The 21134-nt window shown below is 34.2% G+C and overlaps 1 protein-coding gene across 6 annotated transcripts in view; it reads left to right on the plus strand.

The window, feature by feature from the left end:
- The window catches only part of RBBP8 (RB binding protein 8, endonuclease), an 83742-nt gene that overhangs the window by 18645 nt on the left and 43963 nt on the right, over positions 1–21134 (plus strand). For 5 of the 6 annotated variants that reach the window (XM_036874425.1, XM_036874424.1, XM_036874423.1 and 2 more), the window contains 3 exons: positions 1444–1539; positions 12518–12630; positions 18887–18953. In XM_036874425.1, the coding sequence (XP_036730320.1) occupies positions 1444–1539; positions 12518–12630; positions 18887–18953 (276 nt within the window). Of the gene's footprint in view, positions 1–1443; positions 1540–1793; positions 1844–12517; positions 12631–18886; positions 18954–21134 lie in introns of those variants that run through there. The other variant, XM_036874427.1, reaches the window with a different exon arrangement.

The raw sequence follows: 21134 nt of genomic DNA on the forward strand, positions 1-21134 counted from the left end.
TGGTATCTGACATTTTGACTTAGTTGTTTTGCTCGTCTCTTTTGTTGCCAGTGATATTACATTCTACGTTTTAGCAATTTTGACACAGTCATTTGGACATCTTTTTGTGGCAGACTGATTTGTCACCTTTATTTGATTTGATATTTCAGACCCTTGAGAGGGCTGGGGAAAGATATTTGAACCACGGTATTCTATATTTTCAGATTCCAGATTACACAGAGAATCCTGATTCAATTTCTAATGGGTTTTCATAGAATTAAAATATATGCATACTTTATATAGGTGATTGTTTGAAATATAATGATGAAGAGGTAAAATACGGCATAACCTTGGAAAGTAACCAGGTAGTTTACTAGAAGAAAATTTTAGGTGTCTTTCTTTTTTCCTGACTAAAATCAAAATGGTAATTACTTAAATAGAACTTACTGTGTGCCAGTACTGTTCTGTATGCTGTATATTCATTAGTACTTAGTCCTTGCAAATGTCTCATGAAGTAGATACTACTAATGTATCCACATTTTTTGAGGCACAGAGAGTTTAGATTACTTGCACCAGCTCACACAGCTGGTACGTGACAGCTGAGATTCAAACCTAGGCTTCAGGATGTAGGGTTTGTGTACTTCTACTTCACAGTAAACCCTGGCTTAAAAGTAATACCAGGTAAAAGTTTAAGCAACACAAAAATTAGTAAAATAGAAAGTATAAATCCCTCATAATTGGAATAGGAATGATATGAGTGGAGTTACCTATTTACATTATTGAATGTAGATAAAATAATTAAAATAACAGTAAGTGTACTTTTTTTTTTTAATTTATTTATTTATTTATTTTTAAATTTTTTTATTTTTGGCTGTGTTGGGTCTCCGTTTCCGTGCGAGGGCCCTCTTCAGTTGGGGCAAGCGGGGGCCACTCTTCATCACGGTACGCGGGCCTCTCACCACTGCGGCCTCCCCTGTTGCAGAGCACAGGCTCCAGATGCGCAGGCTCAGTAGTTGTGGCCCATGGGCCCAGCCGCTCCGCGGCATGTGGGATCCTCCCAGACCAGGGCTCAAACCCGTGTGCCCTGCACTGGCAGGCAGACTCTCAACCACTGCACCACCAGGGAAGCCCGAGTGTACATTTTAATAGCAATTTTGACAATGTTGAGTCAGTGATGGCATCAGAATTTACTCCTTCATCTGTGTTCCAGCATTGTATAATGAATACCTGGTGCTTAGGAAGATACTTCTGTAGAAAATAAAAACACTGTAGAGCAAATTCTAGTACAATTTGAACTCTGATTAACAAGATATTCAAACCTCACCTTCTAAGTTGTTTGTTTTGATACAACAAATTCATAATATGTAAGTGGTGAGATCATGCTTTGGAGTTCTTAATGACAGAATAGTCTTGTTAGAGTATTTTTCCATTAAAAAAAAAAATGACTTATTTCTTGACTTTTAGAGATGCACAGAGACTAGAAGAATTCTTTACCAAAAATCAACAGCTGAGAGAGCAGCAGAAAGTCCTTCATGAAACCATTAAAGTTTTAGAAGATCGGTGAGTCTGGTTCTTGGGTCTTCTTGTGTAAGAGGTGATTTCCCTCTTAATAGAGTATACATTTGTTTTCATTTGTAATCCATTCTGAGACTTAAAATGATCTTTTTACCAACTCTATGTCAACTTTGGATAAATACTTTATGAAATTAAAACAAACTTACAGGTTTGTTTTTTCAATAATTACAGCAATCACATAAATTTACCCTTTAAATGATGTTTCTTTATCTGGTATTTGTTGTAGGACAAGCTCAAGAGTAGCAGTGTTCTAATACATCTGATGCTTTCATTCCATTTTTACTTCTAAGTAGGTGGAAACTGGTTCACAATTCTATTCCTGTCTTCTTTTTTTTTAGTTTATTTATTTTATTTGTTTTTTTTTTTGGCTGTGTTGGGTCTTTGTTGCTGCGTGCAGGCTTTCTCTAGTTGCGGCAAGCAGGGGCTACTGTTAGTTGCGGTGCACGGGCTTCTCGTTGCAGTGGCTTCTCTTGTGGCAGAGCACGGGCTCTAGGCACATAGGCTTCAGTAGTTGCAGCACGCGGGCTCAGCAGTCGTGGCTCGCGGGCTCTAGAGCGCAGGCTCAGTAGTTGTGGCACACAGGCTTAGCTGCTCTGCGGCATGTGGGATCCTCCCGGACCAGGGCTCAAACCCACATCCCCTGCATTGGCAGGCGGATTCTTAACCACTGCACCACCAGGGAAGCCCTATTCCTGTCTTATTTTCTTACTCCTGCCATTCTCTTTTCTTCCTTGCATATTTCCCCACTTTCAGGCATTCTAGGGATTCTTTTTACTGAATATTCCCAAGATAATGCCTATTACTTCACCTCATGTACAGACTTTTTTCTTTCCCACTCCTATGAGGTTAACACTCTACATTAGAAAAGGCTTTCAGATTTTGCTGTTTTCCCTTGTCTGAACTGTAAGTGCTATTTAGGAACTTGAACTATTTATAGCAAACTACGTTTCTTGCTTTATTTATAGTTAATATTTTTCCATTATTATCATTTTTGTATATGTTACGGGAAGGCTGGTGGTTTGAATTCGCCACTGTGTCTTAGTGGTGGAATAATCTGATATTCTGCATGATGCAAACTAAAGTTGAGTACTCTTTCTTCCATGACGGCTATCTCAGTGGATGCACATTTACTGGAATAGGCAGCCTATTGTGGGAAAAGGCTCCATATGCTTTGGAATCATAGATGTGAATTTGAATTCCAACTTCACACTATCTCCTTAATTGAATTCAACAATTAATAGTTGAGCGCTTACTACGTTCCAGGTGTTGTTCTAGGGGCTAGGAATACTATCCTTAGTATGTCATGGAGCTGATACTTAATTTTCAGAGATTGGGAGTGGGCCTGCAAATAAGATGATTTCAGATTACAAGAGCTGAAGAAGAAATAAAAATGAATTATGTAATTGAGTGACTACGAGCATTGGGAAATGAAGGACTATCGATGGATGTCAGGGATGACCTTTCTGAGGAGGTGCCATTAGAACTGAGACCTGAGTGATACAAAAAAGAGCCGTCACTTGAAGAACTGAAAATAAGAAGAGGACAAATGCAAAAAGCCTCTGGTGGAAATAGATTTTGAAATATTTGAGGAGTAGGACATCCACTGTGATTCTAACTTAATGAGTAAGAGGATGAATGATAGATAATATTGGAAAGGTAGGAAGTAACTAAATTCAGTAGGGACATCAGAAAAAAGTTTGGATTTTAATTGCATTGGGAAGCCATTGGAGGGTTTAAGCAGGGGAATGCCAAAGGGATACGAGCAGGTACTGACAACATCTGTTATATCCAAATGTAGATATCAAGTAGGTAGTTGCATGTGTGAGTCTGGAACTAATGGGAGAGGTTAGAGCTAGAGAAACAAATTTGAAAATCATCAGCTGTATATAAACAGCATTTAAAATCTTGGGACTGGATAAGATCTCCTAAGGACATCTTTAAAAGTATAGGAAAAACATAGAAGAGGGCTCAGGGCTGAATCCTTGGGCATACTAATTAAGGTTTAATGAAGAATAAGGGCCAGCCAGCAAAAAAGATTGAGAAAGGAATTACCAGAGTAGGAGAAGAGCCACGAACATATGACATGACACTAACAATACCTTCTTCACAGGGCTATTTTGAACGTTAAATGAGATAGTGCAAGTAAAAATACATAATGGAAGCTTAAAAAGACTTACAATATCCCTCCTGTTTGGTGAATATGGTTCCAACCTCTAGTGCTCTAGTCTGTACTCTACACACAGCCAGACTAGTCCCTCTCTCTAGCTGAGACATCTGGAAACTAGAAAGCCATCTGTCCGTCTCACTCTTCCCTAGTCCAGGATCAAAGAGGAAATCATCAGTTACTCTTCCTTCAGTGTGGTGCGGCATTTCCTTCTGTTTTCTCTGGATATGTAGTACAGGATTGAGGAGGAAGGGCGGAGAGCATATGTTTCTCAGCCTTTAACTCTCCAGTGATTGAAGCACTTCCTTCTCTTACTTTACCATATTTTTTTCTCTCATCTCTACTGCTCCACTACTTTCTACAAGCGATGAGGTTCTTCCTTCCATATAATAATGGTAGTAATGGCAAGAGATTAGGAACTTGCTTTCTGTTCAGTGATTCCCAAGTATAGAAAATTTTAAGTCTGAGTTCTCTAAGAAAGCAAACATCAAGATGACATTAGATATTCCAGAGATTCTGGGGGGAAACACACCTGTAAGGTAAATGAAGAAGGAGCTGGAGGAGACTGGGAGAGCTGTGAGATGTCCATGCATCTAACCCTTTTGAAAAAGAGAGAAAAAGGAAGGTCTTAGACTGCACTGCAGTTTTAAGAAAGCTTTGGCAAGGCCAATGGGGAGTTCTGGAGCCATAGTATCCCTGCTCTACTCATTCACTGGCTGGCTTCTGACTGTGGGATGCCTGGTGTGTTCACCTGTCTGGCGGGTAAAGGATTTCAGAGCACAACAGCTGGAGCCAGTGATTTTACTTCCCACAATAGGAGATACGTTTTCATGGTTGCCACACTCAAAGACTGATTGTGTTTATTTCCAGCATTCTTTCTGTTTAGTTGATCATTAGCAAGTTGTTTAGGACTCAATGCACTGAAAAAAAATCACAAGGTAAGGTTTTCATTATGTTTTGCACAAATTGGCTTAATACAGTTGGCTCTCCATTTCATCCCCAAGATATAGTGTTCTTCATCTTAGCTCTTGAAGACACTCCTTTCTAATATCTTCAGAACATTTCTTCACTTTATGATTTAAAGTTTTGGCTGTTCTTTTATTCTTTGCATCTTGTGCTTCTCTTCTTAAGTGAATTTTTCTTCTCCAGGCTCATTCTGAGAAGAAATGTTAGTGGATGAGTGCCCCTACCCTTCCCATTGAAGTACTTTCTAAATTACCATCCTTTATTCAGTTAATATATTTAATTGTTAAAATTATCATTTTTATTCTGCAATTTTTAAAAACTAGATTCTTTTCTTTTTATCATCTATTTTCACTAATTTCAGGTGGATGTCATACTTCTGTGCTGTTTCTTACCCTAAATGTTCTTTTGCCTCTCATTCTGTTCACCTTTACATTTTTAGGTAGGTGGGCCTATAATTCATTACATGGTATTAATTTGGGGGTGGGACAAGGAGTGTAGCTCATTTCTTTATTCACATGCTTTTTCTTTCCTTTCTTTAAATCTGAAATTTCCTTCTGGGATTATTTTAAGATTTGTCCCTCATTTTATGAAGCTTCATTTAATGAAACCAAGAACGATGTAGATCTAATCATTATTTTTTTAATGTAGGATCTGCTAGTTTTGAGGGCTCACGTTATACCCAGCCATCCAGCACTTAATCTTCACCTTAACACTGTGAGGTAGATGATAAATCGATTTTACAAATGAGGAAACTACGCTGACAAAGAGTTAAGAAACTTTCCCAAGATCACATAGTTAATGGATAATTAGGTTAAATTTGCCCCTCAAACTTCCCAGTTTCTACTGTTTGACGATGCCTTGTCTGTGTGTTGTCTTAATTTTATAAATGTGTAAATGAATTACAACTTAACTGATTATCTCAAAGTATTTATGCTTGATATAAAGTTACCAAAACAAGTACTCTGAAATATTAAGTCTTCAACATTGCCTATTATCTAGTCTTGTTTTCTTGGAAGGTTGTTTTGCTTGTTTGTTTTTGGTTATTTTTCTTTTAAATTGCTACTAACTAAATCCTACCTTTAAATGTCAAAGTAGGTAACATTTAGTAAAGTTCTGCCTTACTTAAAATTTTACTTTAATTTTGTCCTATGTAAGAATGATAATCCTAGAGTAAGCTTTAAAGATCTATAAAAATTAATGTTTTGCTGAGACCTTTTAAAAGCAACGTATATTTTGTTAAAATTTCTAAATGGTAATTCTGCAACTTGCTGTTTACCCTTCATAAGATGAAGTGATTCTTATTTCTTATGCTAATATTATGAAAACATCAGGAGATGTTTAGATGAAAGGAATTATTCAGTAAAGATAAATTAGATAATAAGAAGTTCTAATTTAATGTGGCTTGTTTGTGTTTTACTAGTACTGTTATTACATTACTATTTACAGGAACCATTTACAGGCTCCCTCAAGAAACCAAAGTATTTCACTTAGTCTAAGGAACAGTCACTGTACTAGATAAAAGGCATTTAAAAAAAAAAAATCTGAACAAAGCAGTTAAACCATAGTTGTCTGATAGATTTTAATATTTTTAAAAGCATTTTTGTCAATATTAGGAAACTCATATTTCAACTGTTGTTAAAAGGGAAAATTGGTACTCATAATCAGAGGATTTGTGGTTCTCTATTTTTGAAATACTGACCAAATGTCTCCTTTTGTCTTGCTAACTCTTCTTACTTATGGATTTGAATTTAAGTGTATTCTTCAGGAGACCTTCCCGGACTTCCTAGACTCGACTTAGTCGTGCTGTGTGGTTTCATAGTACCCTGTATTTCCACTTTAACGTTGTGAATCATACTTTATTGTAATTACTTTTTATTGTCTTTCTTTTTTTAGTACACTGTAAACTCTTTTAAAGAAGTGACATTATCTTGGCCACTGTTGTATGTTAGCACTTAACAGTACTCCCTGTAGGTGTTTAGTAAAACCCTTTTTGAATGAAAATGAGTAAGTTTGAGGAAATCTTTTTAGGGTATAGCAAACAGTTGAGCATACTTGTTTATCTGGTAAGTTTTAATTGCAAACTGAAATCTTTTCTTTCTTCATCTCTATGAACAAGCTGGAATATAACTCAGAATGCATGATACTTTCAGCCCTTACAAGTAGAATTACTCTTCTTTCCTGTTTACCTGCTTATAGCTACTGAAATTGCATTCTCCTGTGAAATTGAGGCTGCTTTTTCTTTCTCTGACAGCAGCAGTTGAAGATAGGCAAGAAGAAAACAGTGGAATCCTGCTGATAGAATAGGAGCTAGCCTGTTTTCTCACATTCATTTAAATTTAAGCTAGGATCAGTGAACAATCGAGAGTTGACTCTTTTTCACAGGTATTATCAAGAGTGGCAGTTAACTGGAGAAAACTAGATGTAATAAACAAGTTAGGGAATATTGTTTCATTTTGTAAGTTTATACTGTGGCATTTTTAAACTTGGAAACTAAGGGTTTCAAGAGGTTGTCTTCCATGATACCTTATGACATTTTAATATATCAGAGTTGATTTCTTGGAAACAATAAGGTGTTCGGTTTTTAATGACAAAGTGGTAGGGTGACATTTGAATACTTAATTAAGATTGATTAATGCCATTTAACTCCTTCAGTGTTTTTCAGTGACCTTTCAGTGTCAGTGCTCTTTTTGGCCTCTCTAGCTTAGTAGTTCTGTGTATACATTATTTACCACAATCAGGTCAACTATTTGAATGTTTATTGCATGAATCCAAAGCTATTAATTTGAATAGATCTTAAAAGAGAAATATAAAAGTGAAATGTGAGTATTTTAAACCAATAGTTAAAATTGAGTTTCTTCTTATAACAGTTTAACAATGTCTTGGTTTTGGAATAGTTTAGAGAGAACTTTATTCTTATTTCCTTTGGAATTTTAAAGGCATAAATAGACTTTACTACTAGCTTTGGAAATGCTTGAAAGTCTGAAAACATTAAGTGTTATAGCAGAAAGATAAGAAGGTGTATGTCCTTAGTACCTTAATTCTCAAAAAAATTTTATGTAAAGTTTACTAGAATATATTTCTATTAAATTAAAATGCTATGACGAAAGGAGTATAACGTACTATTTAGCTGATTTTACGTTTTTCCTTTTATAATTTTTATTCAAGTAATACATGTACAGTATAAAGTTGTATAGTTATCATCAACCAATAGTTTCCTGTTCCACTCTTTCCCACCCATGCCTGTCCCAGTTTTTAGTTCTCCAAAGTTCTAAATGATGTATTTTCACTTTAACACTTGATTTATCAATTTGAGACAATAGTTGTTTACTTCTTGCTAAAGGAAGAGGAATAATTTTTCTCTCCCTCACCTATTTTTGAAGTTATTTTAGTGCTGTTTTATTTTTGGACCTTAATACATACATTTATGCAGATATACATATTTACATGAAGATATTTTAGAGAGAGATGTCTGAACAGTCTCCCTGAACTCACCTCTGTATCACAGGAGGATACTGATGCTTTCACCCTTACCTGCATCACTCTTCCTCTCTTTCTACCTTCTGCCTTGTGTCAGCTGAACCAATAACCTATAAATATTGACAAAGTTGATAGTTGCTACGTTCTTTTCTGTTACCAGATTTCAATCCCTTGTATTTTGTTTACAAGTTAATTGTAGAAGTTGGAAAATAATGAACAATGTTTACTTATTGACTATTCACTGCTGAGCCAGGATTCATTTCCTTCTCTATAGATCCATTGTCATGACCCCTGTGCCACTCAAGGAGAGTGTTTCTAATGTCCAGGTCAAATAGATTCTTTTCTACTCTGTCCCAAATCAGTTGCTCAAGTCATCCTATAACTGTATTATGATAAAGACGTACTTGTATAAGTTTGCTTTGTTGTTTTTAGAATTTCTAACTACCTTTTTTCTTAGTGAGATTAGAAATGTTTTCCTCATCATGTCATTAATATTATTTAATGCCTGTTATTCTATTTGATTATAATCTTTTTTGTTGTTCTTTTTCTTGAAGACATACTTCTTGGGCTGAAAAACTTCCTGTACTAATTTGGACCATTTACTTTCTAGGCTATCCTACAACATCAGTTCTGGAATTTCTCTCACTGGATCCCTACATTAATTCCATTATTTCTTTCAACTCATGTTAGTCAACAAATATCTATGGAGCTCCTGTCTTGTGCCAGGCACTATTTTAGACCTTGAAGATATACTAGTATATATGGTTGGAAAAATGTGGGCCTGTTTTTCCTTTTTTTTTTTTTTTCCTTATAGCTCACCCACAAGTAACTGCTTTAAAATGCACAGGAAGTAAATTTTCAAAGAGTCTTGCATATCTGAGAAAATGTTTTTATTTTACTATTGCATTTAGATGGTATATTGACTGGATATAAAATTCTAGGTTGAAAATAGTTTTCCCTCAAAACTTTGAAGGCATTTTCTCATTGTCTGTGAGCATCCAGAGCTATCATTCTAATGTTCATTCCTTTATAGGTAATAGATTTTTTTCCCATTCTGGAATGTAAGATCTTTTTATCCTAATTCTGAATTTCATATGGTGTGTGTGTGTGTGTGTGTGTGTGTGTGTGTGTGTTTCCTTCATTGTGCTGTCCAGTCATCCTGTTAACCTGAAGACTAGTATCTCTTAAGAGACTATTTTTGTCTATTATTTCCTCTCTCCATTTTTGTAGGTTCTCTCTTTATGGAGCACTTCTTAGTCATAAACTGATCCTTTACAATCTTTTGTCTTGTTTCTGTTACTTGTTTTTTTCCATGTTCTGGGAGATTTCTTCTATTTTACTCTCCAACCCTATTATTGAAGCTGTTTTGGTAATCACATGTTTAGTATCCAAGAACTTTTTATTGTTTGTTGATCGTTTATATGTACATGTGTGTATGTGTACCCTTTTCTTGTTTCATGTCAACATCACTTCTCATTTTTCCAGGGATACTAGCTCTTTTATGTTACTGGTTTGCTTCATACACTAGTGATCTTTGGTTGTCTGTATTTAGTAGTGTATTACTGCAATGAATTTTCTGCATTAGTTGGTATGATGTACTCTGCTTTTAAGTGTCTATCTGTTTTACCCCGGCCATTCCCAATTCTCCCTCCCCCAGGAGTTTTCCTATGAATAGGAAAGTCAACTGAGGACTCTGTATATGTTATGGGAGCTTTACTTTTCAATAAGAAAATGAGGAGCTATCCTTTGACCTGGGTAGGATTTTAGACTGGGGCACTCAGCTACAGCCCTATTATTATAATTTCCCATGTGATTTCTTCTTTAACTTATTGCTTATTTAGGAGTGCATTGTTTTTAATATACACATATTTGTGAATTTTCCAGATTTTCCTTCTTTTTTGATTTCTAATTTAATTCCATTGTGGTGAGAGAACATACTTTGTCTGATTTCAGTGCTTTTAAACTTATTGAGACTTGTTTTGTGACCTAGAAAATGGTCTGTCCTAGAGAATGTTCCAAGTGTGCTTGAGAAGAATGTGTGTTCTGCAGTTGTTGGCTGGAGTGTTCTGTAGATGTCAGGTAGGTTTAGGTGGTAGTGTGTTCAAGTCTGCTATATCTATGCTGATTTTCTGTCTGTCTTGTTCTATCCACTATTGAGAGTGGAAGTCTATAACTGTTATTGATGCATTTATATATTTCTTTCTTCAGTTCTGTCAGTTTTTGCTCTGTGTATTTGGGGGCTTTCGTGTTGAATGCATGCTCTGCATATTTGGGGGCTTTTGTGTTAAATGTTAATTGTTATATCTCTAATGAATTGACCCTTTTGTTATAGAATTCTCTGTCTCTAGTAACACTTTTACCTTAAAGTCTCTTTTGTTTGATACTAATTAATTAATAACCAGCTCTCTTTTGGTTTTTGTTTGCATGGTATTTCTTTTTCCATCCTTTTGCTTTCAGCTTATTTGTATCTTCAGATCTAAAGTGTGTCTATTGTAGACAGCATATAGTTAGATCTTATTTTTTTTTGTCCTGTCTGACAGTTTCTGCCTTTTGATTGGAATGTTTAATCAATTCATGATTAATGTTATTGATATGGTTGGATTTATGCTAGTCGTTTGGCTTTCTATATGTTTCAAGTCTTTTTTGTTCCTCTGTTCCTGTTTTTCTGTACCTAACCCCACCTTGCTCTTTGATATGATGGACCTTCTAGGATAATCTTCTAGTTTTTAATCTTCTCTCTTAATTTAATTTAATTTAATTTATTTAAATTGAAATAGCCACATGTGGCTTGTGGCTACCATTTTGGACAAGAGTTCTAGACTTCTCCCATAGTTAGCCTATGATTCAGCATTCTCAGGTCAGTTTCTATTTGTCCACCAGCTCCTTGCTTTTAATTCGTTTGTTTTTCTTTCCCATTCTCCCAGTTCTCATAGTCTTGTGTCTTTAAAAATATACACAGATCTTTACTGTAGTTTTGTGGGATTTGGGGAGGAAGCAACAGTAGATGCAGATGTTCACTTTGTCATCTTTACTTAGATCTTGATTGGCCTAATTCCTGTTTCTGGAATGTATTCCAATTAAACCATGTTGCCCAATTCTTTATTCCTTCATTCTAGAAATTTTAGTCCTATTAATGCAACCTATGATCTCTAATCTTTATTTTTTACATCCATATCAACACTGTTGATACGAGTTTTACTTTTATATAAAAAATCTCTAGGTTCTTTTTGTTTGTTTGTTTTAGTTGTATAGTTTTCATGTTTTGTCTCCTTATTTTAAAAGTCATGGCATGTACTACCATGCTGTGACTTCCATAGACACTCACGTACTTAGTATCTTATTGACTTAGGTCACTGAGTTAAAATGATTATCTTAGATTTTGTATTTTCTAAATTCCTAATGTGGGATATGTGTCATTTTTTTCAACCGTATTTTTTCCTGGTTATATAAATAATGAAATTAGAGAAATTTTGAAAAATATAGCAAAACACTAAAAAGAAAATCTTCTGTATTACTGGTACCTACAAGATAACTGTATTAACATTTTGAAATACACCTTTCTCTCCATCACCCACCCCTCCTGTGTAATATATGTATTTCCCTTTTCCCTTCAGCACTCACAAATAATTAGTAAAAGCTATTTTGTAATCTTTTTTTTTTTTTTTTTACATAGTAGTACACTGTGAATTTCTACTAACACTGGAGTCTTTTTTTAATGCTGAAAAGAGCATTACTTTTTTTAAACTTTGTATTCTTTGACCTTTAGTATTCATTCAACTAAAACTTAGTTGTTGAACACTCATTATGTGTTATATGCTATGCTAAGCAGATGCAAGCTTGCTTAAGATATAATTCTGTCCATTGGTACTAGACTGGGTTCATATTTTGGCTCTAATAAAAACAAGGGAGCTTCAATAAGTAAGTTCCCTTGAATAGAGTTTAAAATTGGCAGATTTTTACAGAATTGCAGTCTGTAGAAAATGATGTAGCATGATTTCAGCCTATTTGGAAATATGTTAAAGGTATAATAACTAGTTAATTTTCTCTGTATTTTCCAAGTAAATTTTTTAGTTCTTCATAAAGTATAAAAATCTTGAAATTCAAATATGAAGAAGTATCTTTTAGTAGTTGAAAAATTTTTTTAATTTCAGTTTTATTGAGTTATAATTGACAAATAAAATTATTTTTTTTAAGAAGTATTTATCATGATGATTTGATAAATGATATATATTGTGAAAGGATTCCCACCATCTGGTTAATTAACATATCCATCACCTCACATATTTTTTTATTTGTTTATTTTTTGATGAGAACATTTAAGTTCTACTCTGAAAATGTTCTGTTTTTGTTTTGTAGATTAAGAGCAGGATTATGTGATCGCTGTGCAGTAACTGAAGAACATATGCGGAAGAAACAACAAGAGTTTGAAAATATTCGACAGCAGAATCTTAAACTTATCACAGAGCTTAGTGAGTTTCCCTTCTTCATTTATTAAGTATGTAAAGCATAGTATGCTATTGTTAAAACCTGTTATTAAATTGGTTACAATCAGATGGATTGTTTACATATGTTTTTCTTTATTTAGGCAAAAGTTCAAATGTTGTTTTTTCCCTTTTTGTAGATTTAATCTCATGCTTATTTTAGTAAGAAATAGGATACAGAAAGGTTGTGCAAATACTGTCCTCGTTGGCCTTAAAGTCTCACCAGCTGTAAGACAAGAAGCAAATTTTCTTTGGTTATATCCATATTTGCTTCTTTGGTTTTATTTCATATTAATTCAACTATTTATATTTAGTAAATTTAAACACAAAGCAGACAATTTACTGTTCTACAAAGGTGTATTTTTTTTGATTTTCACAATTTTTTTGGACACACTATTACATGTATACCATTTTTAGTTTAGTCTACTTACCATTTTATGTAGGATTTTCTTACATTTATCTTCTTTTCCAAACTAATTCGGTATTTTGACTTTTTTTTTCTATTAATTATATTGCTGTCCTCTGGTTACTCAAGCAAGAATATATGAATGTATGCTGATTGTTTTAAAAAGAGATAGAAGGAACATAGTGTTATTCTGCTCCCAGAGGTAACTACTATTAAGAATATAATAAATATCTTTACAGGTCCAGATTTATCTATCTTTCTGTTTGTCTCTTTCCCTCATTTTACCCCCTCCTCTATCTTCTCTTTTAAATTTTTAATGGGATCATATCATACTTCTTGTTCTGACATATGTTATTTTATTTTAGACTATATATTAGAAGTCTTTACATGTTTATATGTTTGTTTATATATTTAGACCCATAGATTCTGTGGTGTGTATGAATGAATGCATGCATGAGTTTATTTAGGAATATAAGATTATCAATGAGTAGAAAACTATTACATTTCAATAGACATAGTTGAGATCCACAGTTATATTACCAGTAGTACTTGAAATAATCTGCAGTAATGTCTACATGTCTAATAGATTTCTAGCAACTTTTAACTGTCTGAAAAATAGCCCAAAATTCAACAAGCAAAAACCCTAGGTATTAAGGAATAAGACAGCATTCTTTTTCATGGCTGCATTGTGTAGATGCCATTTATTTACCCATTCTCATATTGATGAACAAGTCAATTTTTTGTTTGAGTGTTTGAGAATTTCAGTTTCCCTACGTTCTCTTCAGTTTTGTGCAAAAATGTATTAATTGACAATATCCAGTTCAGTGGGTAAAGAATGATATACCTTTTTAATATTAGCATTCTCTTTATTACTATTCAGGTCAAGTATCTTTTTACTTGATCTTCAGTTTGCATTTCTTCTTGGGTGACTGGTTTGAATATCCTTTGTCTAATTTTCAGATAGATAAAATACTTCATGAGTTCATGTTGAGAATTCAAATTCAAGACTATAGAGCTTTTGCTAACCTCTTCAAATAACATCTGTATCCCCTTTCTTCCACACCGAGAATCATGGTTCTCAAGGACACAGGGATGATAGAATTAAAATATCCCCTAAGTACTCATTTTTTAATCTCATATTATAGTACAATAGTCTTAGAATAATACCACTAATAATACCCCCAATGTGATTACTGAAAAGTTGAGGAAAACTAATTTTACATTAAAATGAGCAACAGGAAAATCATTGAGGTCAAATCCCAAACAAAGTTATTTTATGAATAAAAATACTAAGGGCTTCATGTTTATGAATTCTTGGTGTTTCTATATTGTTGCTACTTTTTTCCCCTCGTCCTGCCTCTCTTTTTTGTTCTTACTTTTTCCAGTTATTGCATTTTGAGGATATTTATCTTCTTATTTCATTTTTATTTTATCCTTTACTTTTTTTTTAAACTCTTTATTTCTATTTTTTTTTTGATCAACCTTGAAATTTTACCATGCTTTCCTAAAATATAAAGATAGTATCTTACCCTCTTCTGAATAATACAAGGACTTTAAAACACTTTCACTCTGATCATTTCCTTCTCCATTTACATACTGTTTATGGCCTGTATTTTTTTTTTTAAGACCTGCAAGTTAGAAACGTCTTTAAAAATTACCTTATTCAGACAGTTTTTAAAAGACTTACCTACATGTGCAGCAGTTTCTTTGCTTATTATTACTTTTTACATCTCACTTTTCTTCTGGTATTATTTGGCCACGCCACACTGTATGGCATGTGGAGTCTTAGTTCCCCAACCAGGGATCAAGCCTGCGCCCCCTGCAGTGGAAGTGCAGAGTCATAACCACTGGACCACCAGGGAAGTCCTGAGATTCATTCTTTAAAAGTTCCCAGGGCTTCCCTGGTGGCGCAGTGGTTGAGAATCTGCCTGCCAATGCAGGGCACACGGGTTCGAGCCCTGGTCTGGGAAGATCCCACATGCCGCAGAGCGGCTGGGCCCGTGAGACACAATTGCTGAGCTTGCGCGTCTGGAGCCTGTGCTCTGCAGCAAGAGAGGCCCGCGCACCGCGATGAAGAGTGGCCCCCGCTTGCCACAACTAGAGAAAGCCCTCGCACAGAAACGAAGACCCAAGACAGCCATAAATAAATAAATAATGTTAGCTGTTAAAAAAAAAAAAAAAAAAAGATTTCTCTCTTTTAAAAAAAAAAAAAAAAAAAAAAGTTCCTTTAGAGGATATTTGTTGGTTCTAAACCCTCAGTTTTTATCCTCAATGTTTTTATTTTACCGTTATTTTTATAAGGCTATTTTACAGGATAACAATTATTTTTCTCTGGCTACTATTAAGATTTTTTCCTTAGTTTTTGGTATTCTGTAGTTTTAGTGCAATTTCAAGTAGGTTTTTAAGAAAAAAGTCTGTTTAGTATACATTACAAAACCTGTTGAATCACTTCTTTAATCATATCTGTAAAACTGTCGGCTACTAGCTCTTCAAATATTGTGTCTTCTCCATTCTCCTTATTTGGGGGTTATGATGAGGCCTTGTCATTTGATCTTTTGGTCTCTTAACATCTCTTTCCTATTTTTCGTCCCCTCATTTCACTCTGCTGTGTTCTGGGTAATTTCTTCAGCTTTCTTGCTTATTATACTAAGTTCTTCAGCTCTGTTACACTGAGTTATTTTATTTCAGTAACCAAATTTTTCATTTTTAAAAATTCTGTTTGGTTCTTTTTCAAATCTGTGTAGTCCTTTTTTTTTTTTAATGACATTTCTTAAAAATATAGAAAAGTAAGGAGAATAGTAAGGAACCCTCATACACCTATCACATAGATTTAACAGTTGTTCATATTTTGCTGTATTTTCATCATTTCTTTTCGAACTGAAATATTTTAATGTAAATTACATACATCAGGACATTTTTCCCCTAAATACTTGGATAATTTATACCTAACCACAATACCATTACCTTGCCTACCAAAGATTACCCATAATTTGCTCTGATATTCTTTAAGAACCGGTCCATATTCATATTTCTACGGCTGTCCCTCTTAAGGTAGTTTGCAACAGTTTTGTTCACACCTGCCAATCACAGACCACACATTGCATTTGTCTTTTAATCTGGAATAAGCTCCCTTCCTATTTTTTTCTTTTATGACATTGACTTATTGAAGAAGTAGGGCTGTTTTCCTAAAATTATGCCACCTTCTGGATTTTTCTCATCATTTTCTTTATCTTGTTTCTTTATTTCCTATAAAACAGAAATTGTATCTGAAGGCTTGATTAGGTCCAGATTAAACATTTTTGACAGCAGTACTTAATAGGTAAAATTGTCTACTTTATATTGTATCATATTAGGATATAGATATTGTCAGGTTATTCCACTCTTTGGGATTGGTGGCCAGATTTCTCCATTATAGAGTTATATTTTCCCCTGAGTACCACCAAGTAGTCTAAATTGGGAGGATGGATGTGTGATACTTTGAAATCTTGCAAAAATACAATTCTCCCTCAATCTTTCTTTAATGGTTTTAATATCCATTTGTGGTTCTGGCCTGAATCAGTTATTTAATTCCAGACTACAAAATGATAATTTTCCATTTCTGTTATTCTTAATCAGCTGGCATTCTTCTATAAACAAGAATTCTCCCTCATCAGTTTGGGGCTATTGGTTACCTTGGGATGTAGTTCCTACTAGAAAGGCATGATACATCATAATATTTTCCCTTTAATTGCCAGTTTTCAGAGTAATATCTTGTATAATAGTTACCTACAATGGTGACAAATAAGGTTTTTTTTTTAACATCTTTATTGGAGTATAATTGCTTTACAATGGTGTGTTAGTTTCTGCTTTATAACAAAGTGAATCAGCTATACATATACATATATCACCACATCTCCTCCCTCTTGCTTCTCCCTCCCACCCTCCCTATCCCACACTTCTAGGCCGTCACAAAGCACCGAGCTGATCTCCCTGTGCTATGCAGCTGCTTCCCACTACCTATCTGTTTTACATTTGGTAGTATAGATAAGTCCATGCCACTCTCTCCCTTCGTCCCAGCTTACCCTTCCCCCTCCCCGTGTCCTCAAGTCCATTCTCTACGTCTGCATCTTTATTCCTGTCCTGCCCCTAGGTTCTTCAGAACCATTTTTTTTTTTATATTCCATATATATGTTAGCATACGGTATTTATTTTTCTCTTTCTGACTTACTTCACTCTGTATGACAGTCTCTAGGACAAATGACGTTTTGTGTGTTGTATATGTTACGTTTCATTTTGCTTTTGACATGAATGGAGCTTTCTCTTTTTTGAGCATAATAGACGTGGAATTTTATATATTCATTGTGTGTCATTCAGTTATGTTCATTATTTTTATTGATGCTCAAATTATCTCAATCTTGTCTGTCTACTCATTTTTGGTAATCACTTTTATCATGTTAGTTTTGAGCCTTCCATCTTTTAAATCTTAAAACATTTCATTATCAAATAATTCTGTTATCTGAAATACTTGGGAATCTGTATATGAGTTATTTTCTACTGACTCTAGTGGTAAGTGAATTCAGATCACTTTGGCTCATTCCAGGAGTTCAGGCTTAAACTGGAAATCTCAAGTTCAGTCCCCCCACCAGTGCTGATACCAGTATCTGCTTGCTTACATTGCTTGGGTTTTAGCTCACAATTTGTTTTGTTTTTGTTGTTGATTGTGGTGGTGGAGTTGGGAGGCTCTTGGATTTCTCTTCCTGTGTCTAGGTCAGTTGTCCTCTCGAATCCTTTCCTGATTTTTTCAATGGCTCAATGTAACCTTTTTCTCCTTGGAATTTCATTTTTTCTCCTTGGAATTTCATTTAGTATTTTATCTGTACCTCTCTAATGCCCTTGTCACTTTCAGTTGTAAAAAATATGTTTATATAATATCTTGTCTCTCATTAGACTACACTTTCCTCTAGGTCACTGTCATATCTTCAGGTTTTTGTTTTGTTCTGTTTTTTTCCAGATCCTCCACAGGAGGTAGTTTAGTAACCCTCACATATTGTATTGATATATAGTCAACAAATTTTTATTTACTCAGTGTAAGAAAATATGTTTGGATTTGTAAACCACTAAATTATTAACAGATTTTTGGAGTATGATTAACTTTCTTTCTGAGAGGTTAATTGTACTTACTCTGACTTGATTTCTTTGATATATCCCTCCTAGTAAAACACATGCTTAACCAGTGACATAATATCAAGGATTGATAATTTTGTGCTGGCAGCGGTAGAAATTATAGCCCAAAACTGAGTTTCTGCTTTATAAATAAGGATGGATAGGAAAATTTAGTCAAGGTAGATTCAAACAAGGAGATACTACTTCAATAGTATATTTAAGTTACTGATAACGTAACTATTAATGAAACATAGAGTATGACTAAGGAAGAAAATTTACTTAAGTGTGCTTACATTATAAAAATTACACTGATATTCAGTGTTACATTTTATGATCAGATTTATTTCAATAAATGGTATTTGAAATTAGTAGGACTGAGTAACCAGATGGAATGCTTTCTTGCTCAGTATGAATAATTAAACTATACTCCCCAGTACATGAGGTACTCTTTCTTTTTTGCCCACAAGCATTACATAGAATTACCAGTTAATCATTTACATGGAACTTGCACAATATGAGATGTAATAATCACTACCTAGTAACAAATTAGTTTTGAACAGTAGCATTAACCCTGACTAACATTATGACTTAGAATTTGAAATCCTAATTCTCCATGATTGTTGCAACTGTTGAAAGAACCTGACATACATCTTATTATAGCTATAATTTGTGCTTTCTTTTCACATTATATTTAAGTGAATGAAAAGAATACTCTACAGGAAGAAAATAAAAAGCTTTTTGAACAGCTGCAGCAGAAAATTGAGTAAGTATTTTTTCTTAATTGTGGCAGAAAATTGAATATTTTCCCCTAGCTTCTCTTTCTTCATTTTACTTAGCTTTGCAAACTGTAAAGATATATTAAGAGTTAAAGGTTTCATTTTTAAAAATTATAAAGTATTCTGCAAATGAAAATATAAAGAAAATCACTGTATTTTTGTTCTGGGAGTATATATGAAGAGTGTGTATGCATCTCTTAGCTTAGTGTGTGAATATATAAAAATCAAAACATTTTAATTTAAAGCATTTTAATTTTTATAACTTTATTATAAATAACAAATCATTCAAATAAGTTATTTGAAATACTTATATTTTAAATATTTGAGTTTTGTTACCACCTTTCTAGCCCTGTCCCAGAAACTTTATAAAAGCAATCTGAATAATTGTTTCCTCTTATACACTTCTCAGGCCTGGAGAACTTCCTCCTTTTTTATTTCTCATAATAAAAATAATAACTTTTATCTTGTGTTCCAGTTACTCTTCTTTGTGTTTTATGTTTATTATTTCTAATCCTCACTGTGACTCTTCAAGGTAGTTTTATTATCTTTACTTTATAGATGAGGAATCCACATCTTAAAAAAGTCAAGTAACTTGCCATGGTCTCACAACTAGTAGATAATGAGACATCACTCAGAACCCCATCTTCTGACTTAAAAGCCTCTGTTCTTTCCATTATTTGACAGCGTCTCAAAAAAAGAATCTGTTTTTCTGGGTCTAGTCTGATGCCAAGAAGAGTTATGGCCAGTTCTTAGTTCCCATTTATGTAAAGCTTATATAATATTTTTTAAAAGTTAGGATTCAGGATAGTGTTAATGGTTTATAGGGTTTTAAAGACTCTGTTGCATCTGAGTGGACATCTACAAAAACTTTGCTAAACTATGTAGACGTAACATTATTTTGGCTTACGAGTAGTTACTGTCTTATGTATAAACACATATCACAAGTGGAATTAACATCTTTATCATATCAGTATATTTTTAAGTAGTGGATTTCCAGTAGGATTTTGATATTTCTCCCATGTTATCATGAACATTGGTCCAATATTCAGCCCACTGAATATTGGTAGCCAAAGAGAATTTTGAGGGGGGATAATAGATGAGGAAAGAAGGCTATCAGGCCAGACAGAGGTTATCAAACGTGTGTATGAAAATGTCAACCCTTTCTCATTTTACTCATGCTGCATATTGAAGTGAAGCTAGAACACAAATTCACAGTCTTTTCTATATGATTCCAAAACACAAAGTTTTTTTTTTTTTGAAAAGTTACAACCTAATCTCACTTCAGTTGACAAGATACTTTTTATTATAGTCATTATTTGTCCCACTTCCTGTGAGCATTCCTATGCTTCACTGTGATAATATCAGTGTGTTTGACTACAGGATGATACCTGAGGCTCCACTGGAGGTGTTTTGTAACAAGCTGTATATGCTCTGCATCACCCTTCATTTTTTTTTTAATAGATTTTTATTGAAGTATAATTGCTTCACAATACTGTGTTAGTTTCTCTTGTACAACAAAGTGAATCAGCCATGTGCATATATATATCCCCATATCCCCTCCCTCTTGAGCATCCCTCCCACCCTCCCTATCCCACCTCTCTAGGTCATCACAAAGCACCAAGCTGATCTCCCTGTGCTATGCTGCTGCTTCCCACTAGCTATCTATTTTACATTTGGTAGTGTATATATGTCCATGCTACTCTCACATCGCCCCAGCTTCCCCCTCCCCCACTGTATCCTCAAGTCCATTCTCTATGTCTACGTCTTTATTCCTGCCCTGCCACTAGGTTCATCAGTACCATTTCTTTTTTTTTTTTTTTTAAGATACCATATATATGTGTTAGCATACAGTATTTGTTTTTCTCTTTCTGACTTAACTTCACTCTGTATGACAGACTCTAGGTCCATCCACCTCACTACAAATAACTCAATTTCGTTTCTTTTTATGGCTGAGTAATATTCCATTGTATATATGTACCACATCTTCTTTATCCATTCATCTCTTGATGGACATTTAGGTTGGTTCCATGTCCTGGCTATTGTAAATAGTGCTGCAGTGAACATTGTGGTACATGTCTCTTTTTGAATTATGGTTTTCTCACGGTATATGCCCAGTAGTGGGATTGCTGGGTCATATGGCAGTTCTATTTTTAGTTTTTTAAGGAACC

This window comes from Balaenoptera musculus, chromosome 14 (genome assembly GCF_009873245.2).
Source record: "Balaenoptera musculus isolate JJ_BM4_2016_0621 chromosome 14, mBalMus1.pri.v3, whole genome shotgun sequence".
NCBI lineage: Eukaryota > Metazoa > Chordata > Mammalia > Artiodactyla > Balaenopteridae > Balaenoptera > Balaenoptera musculus.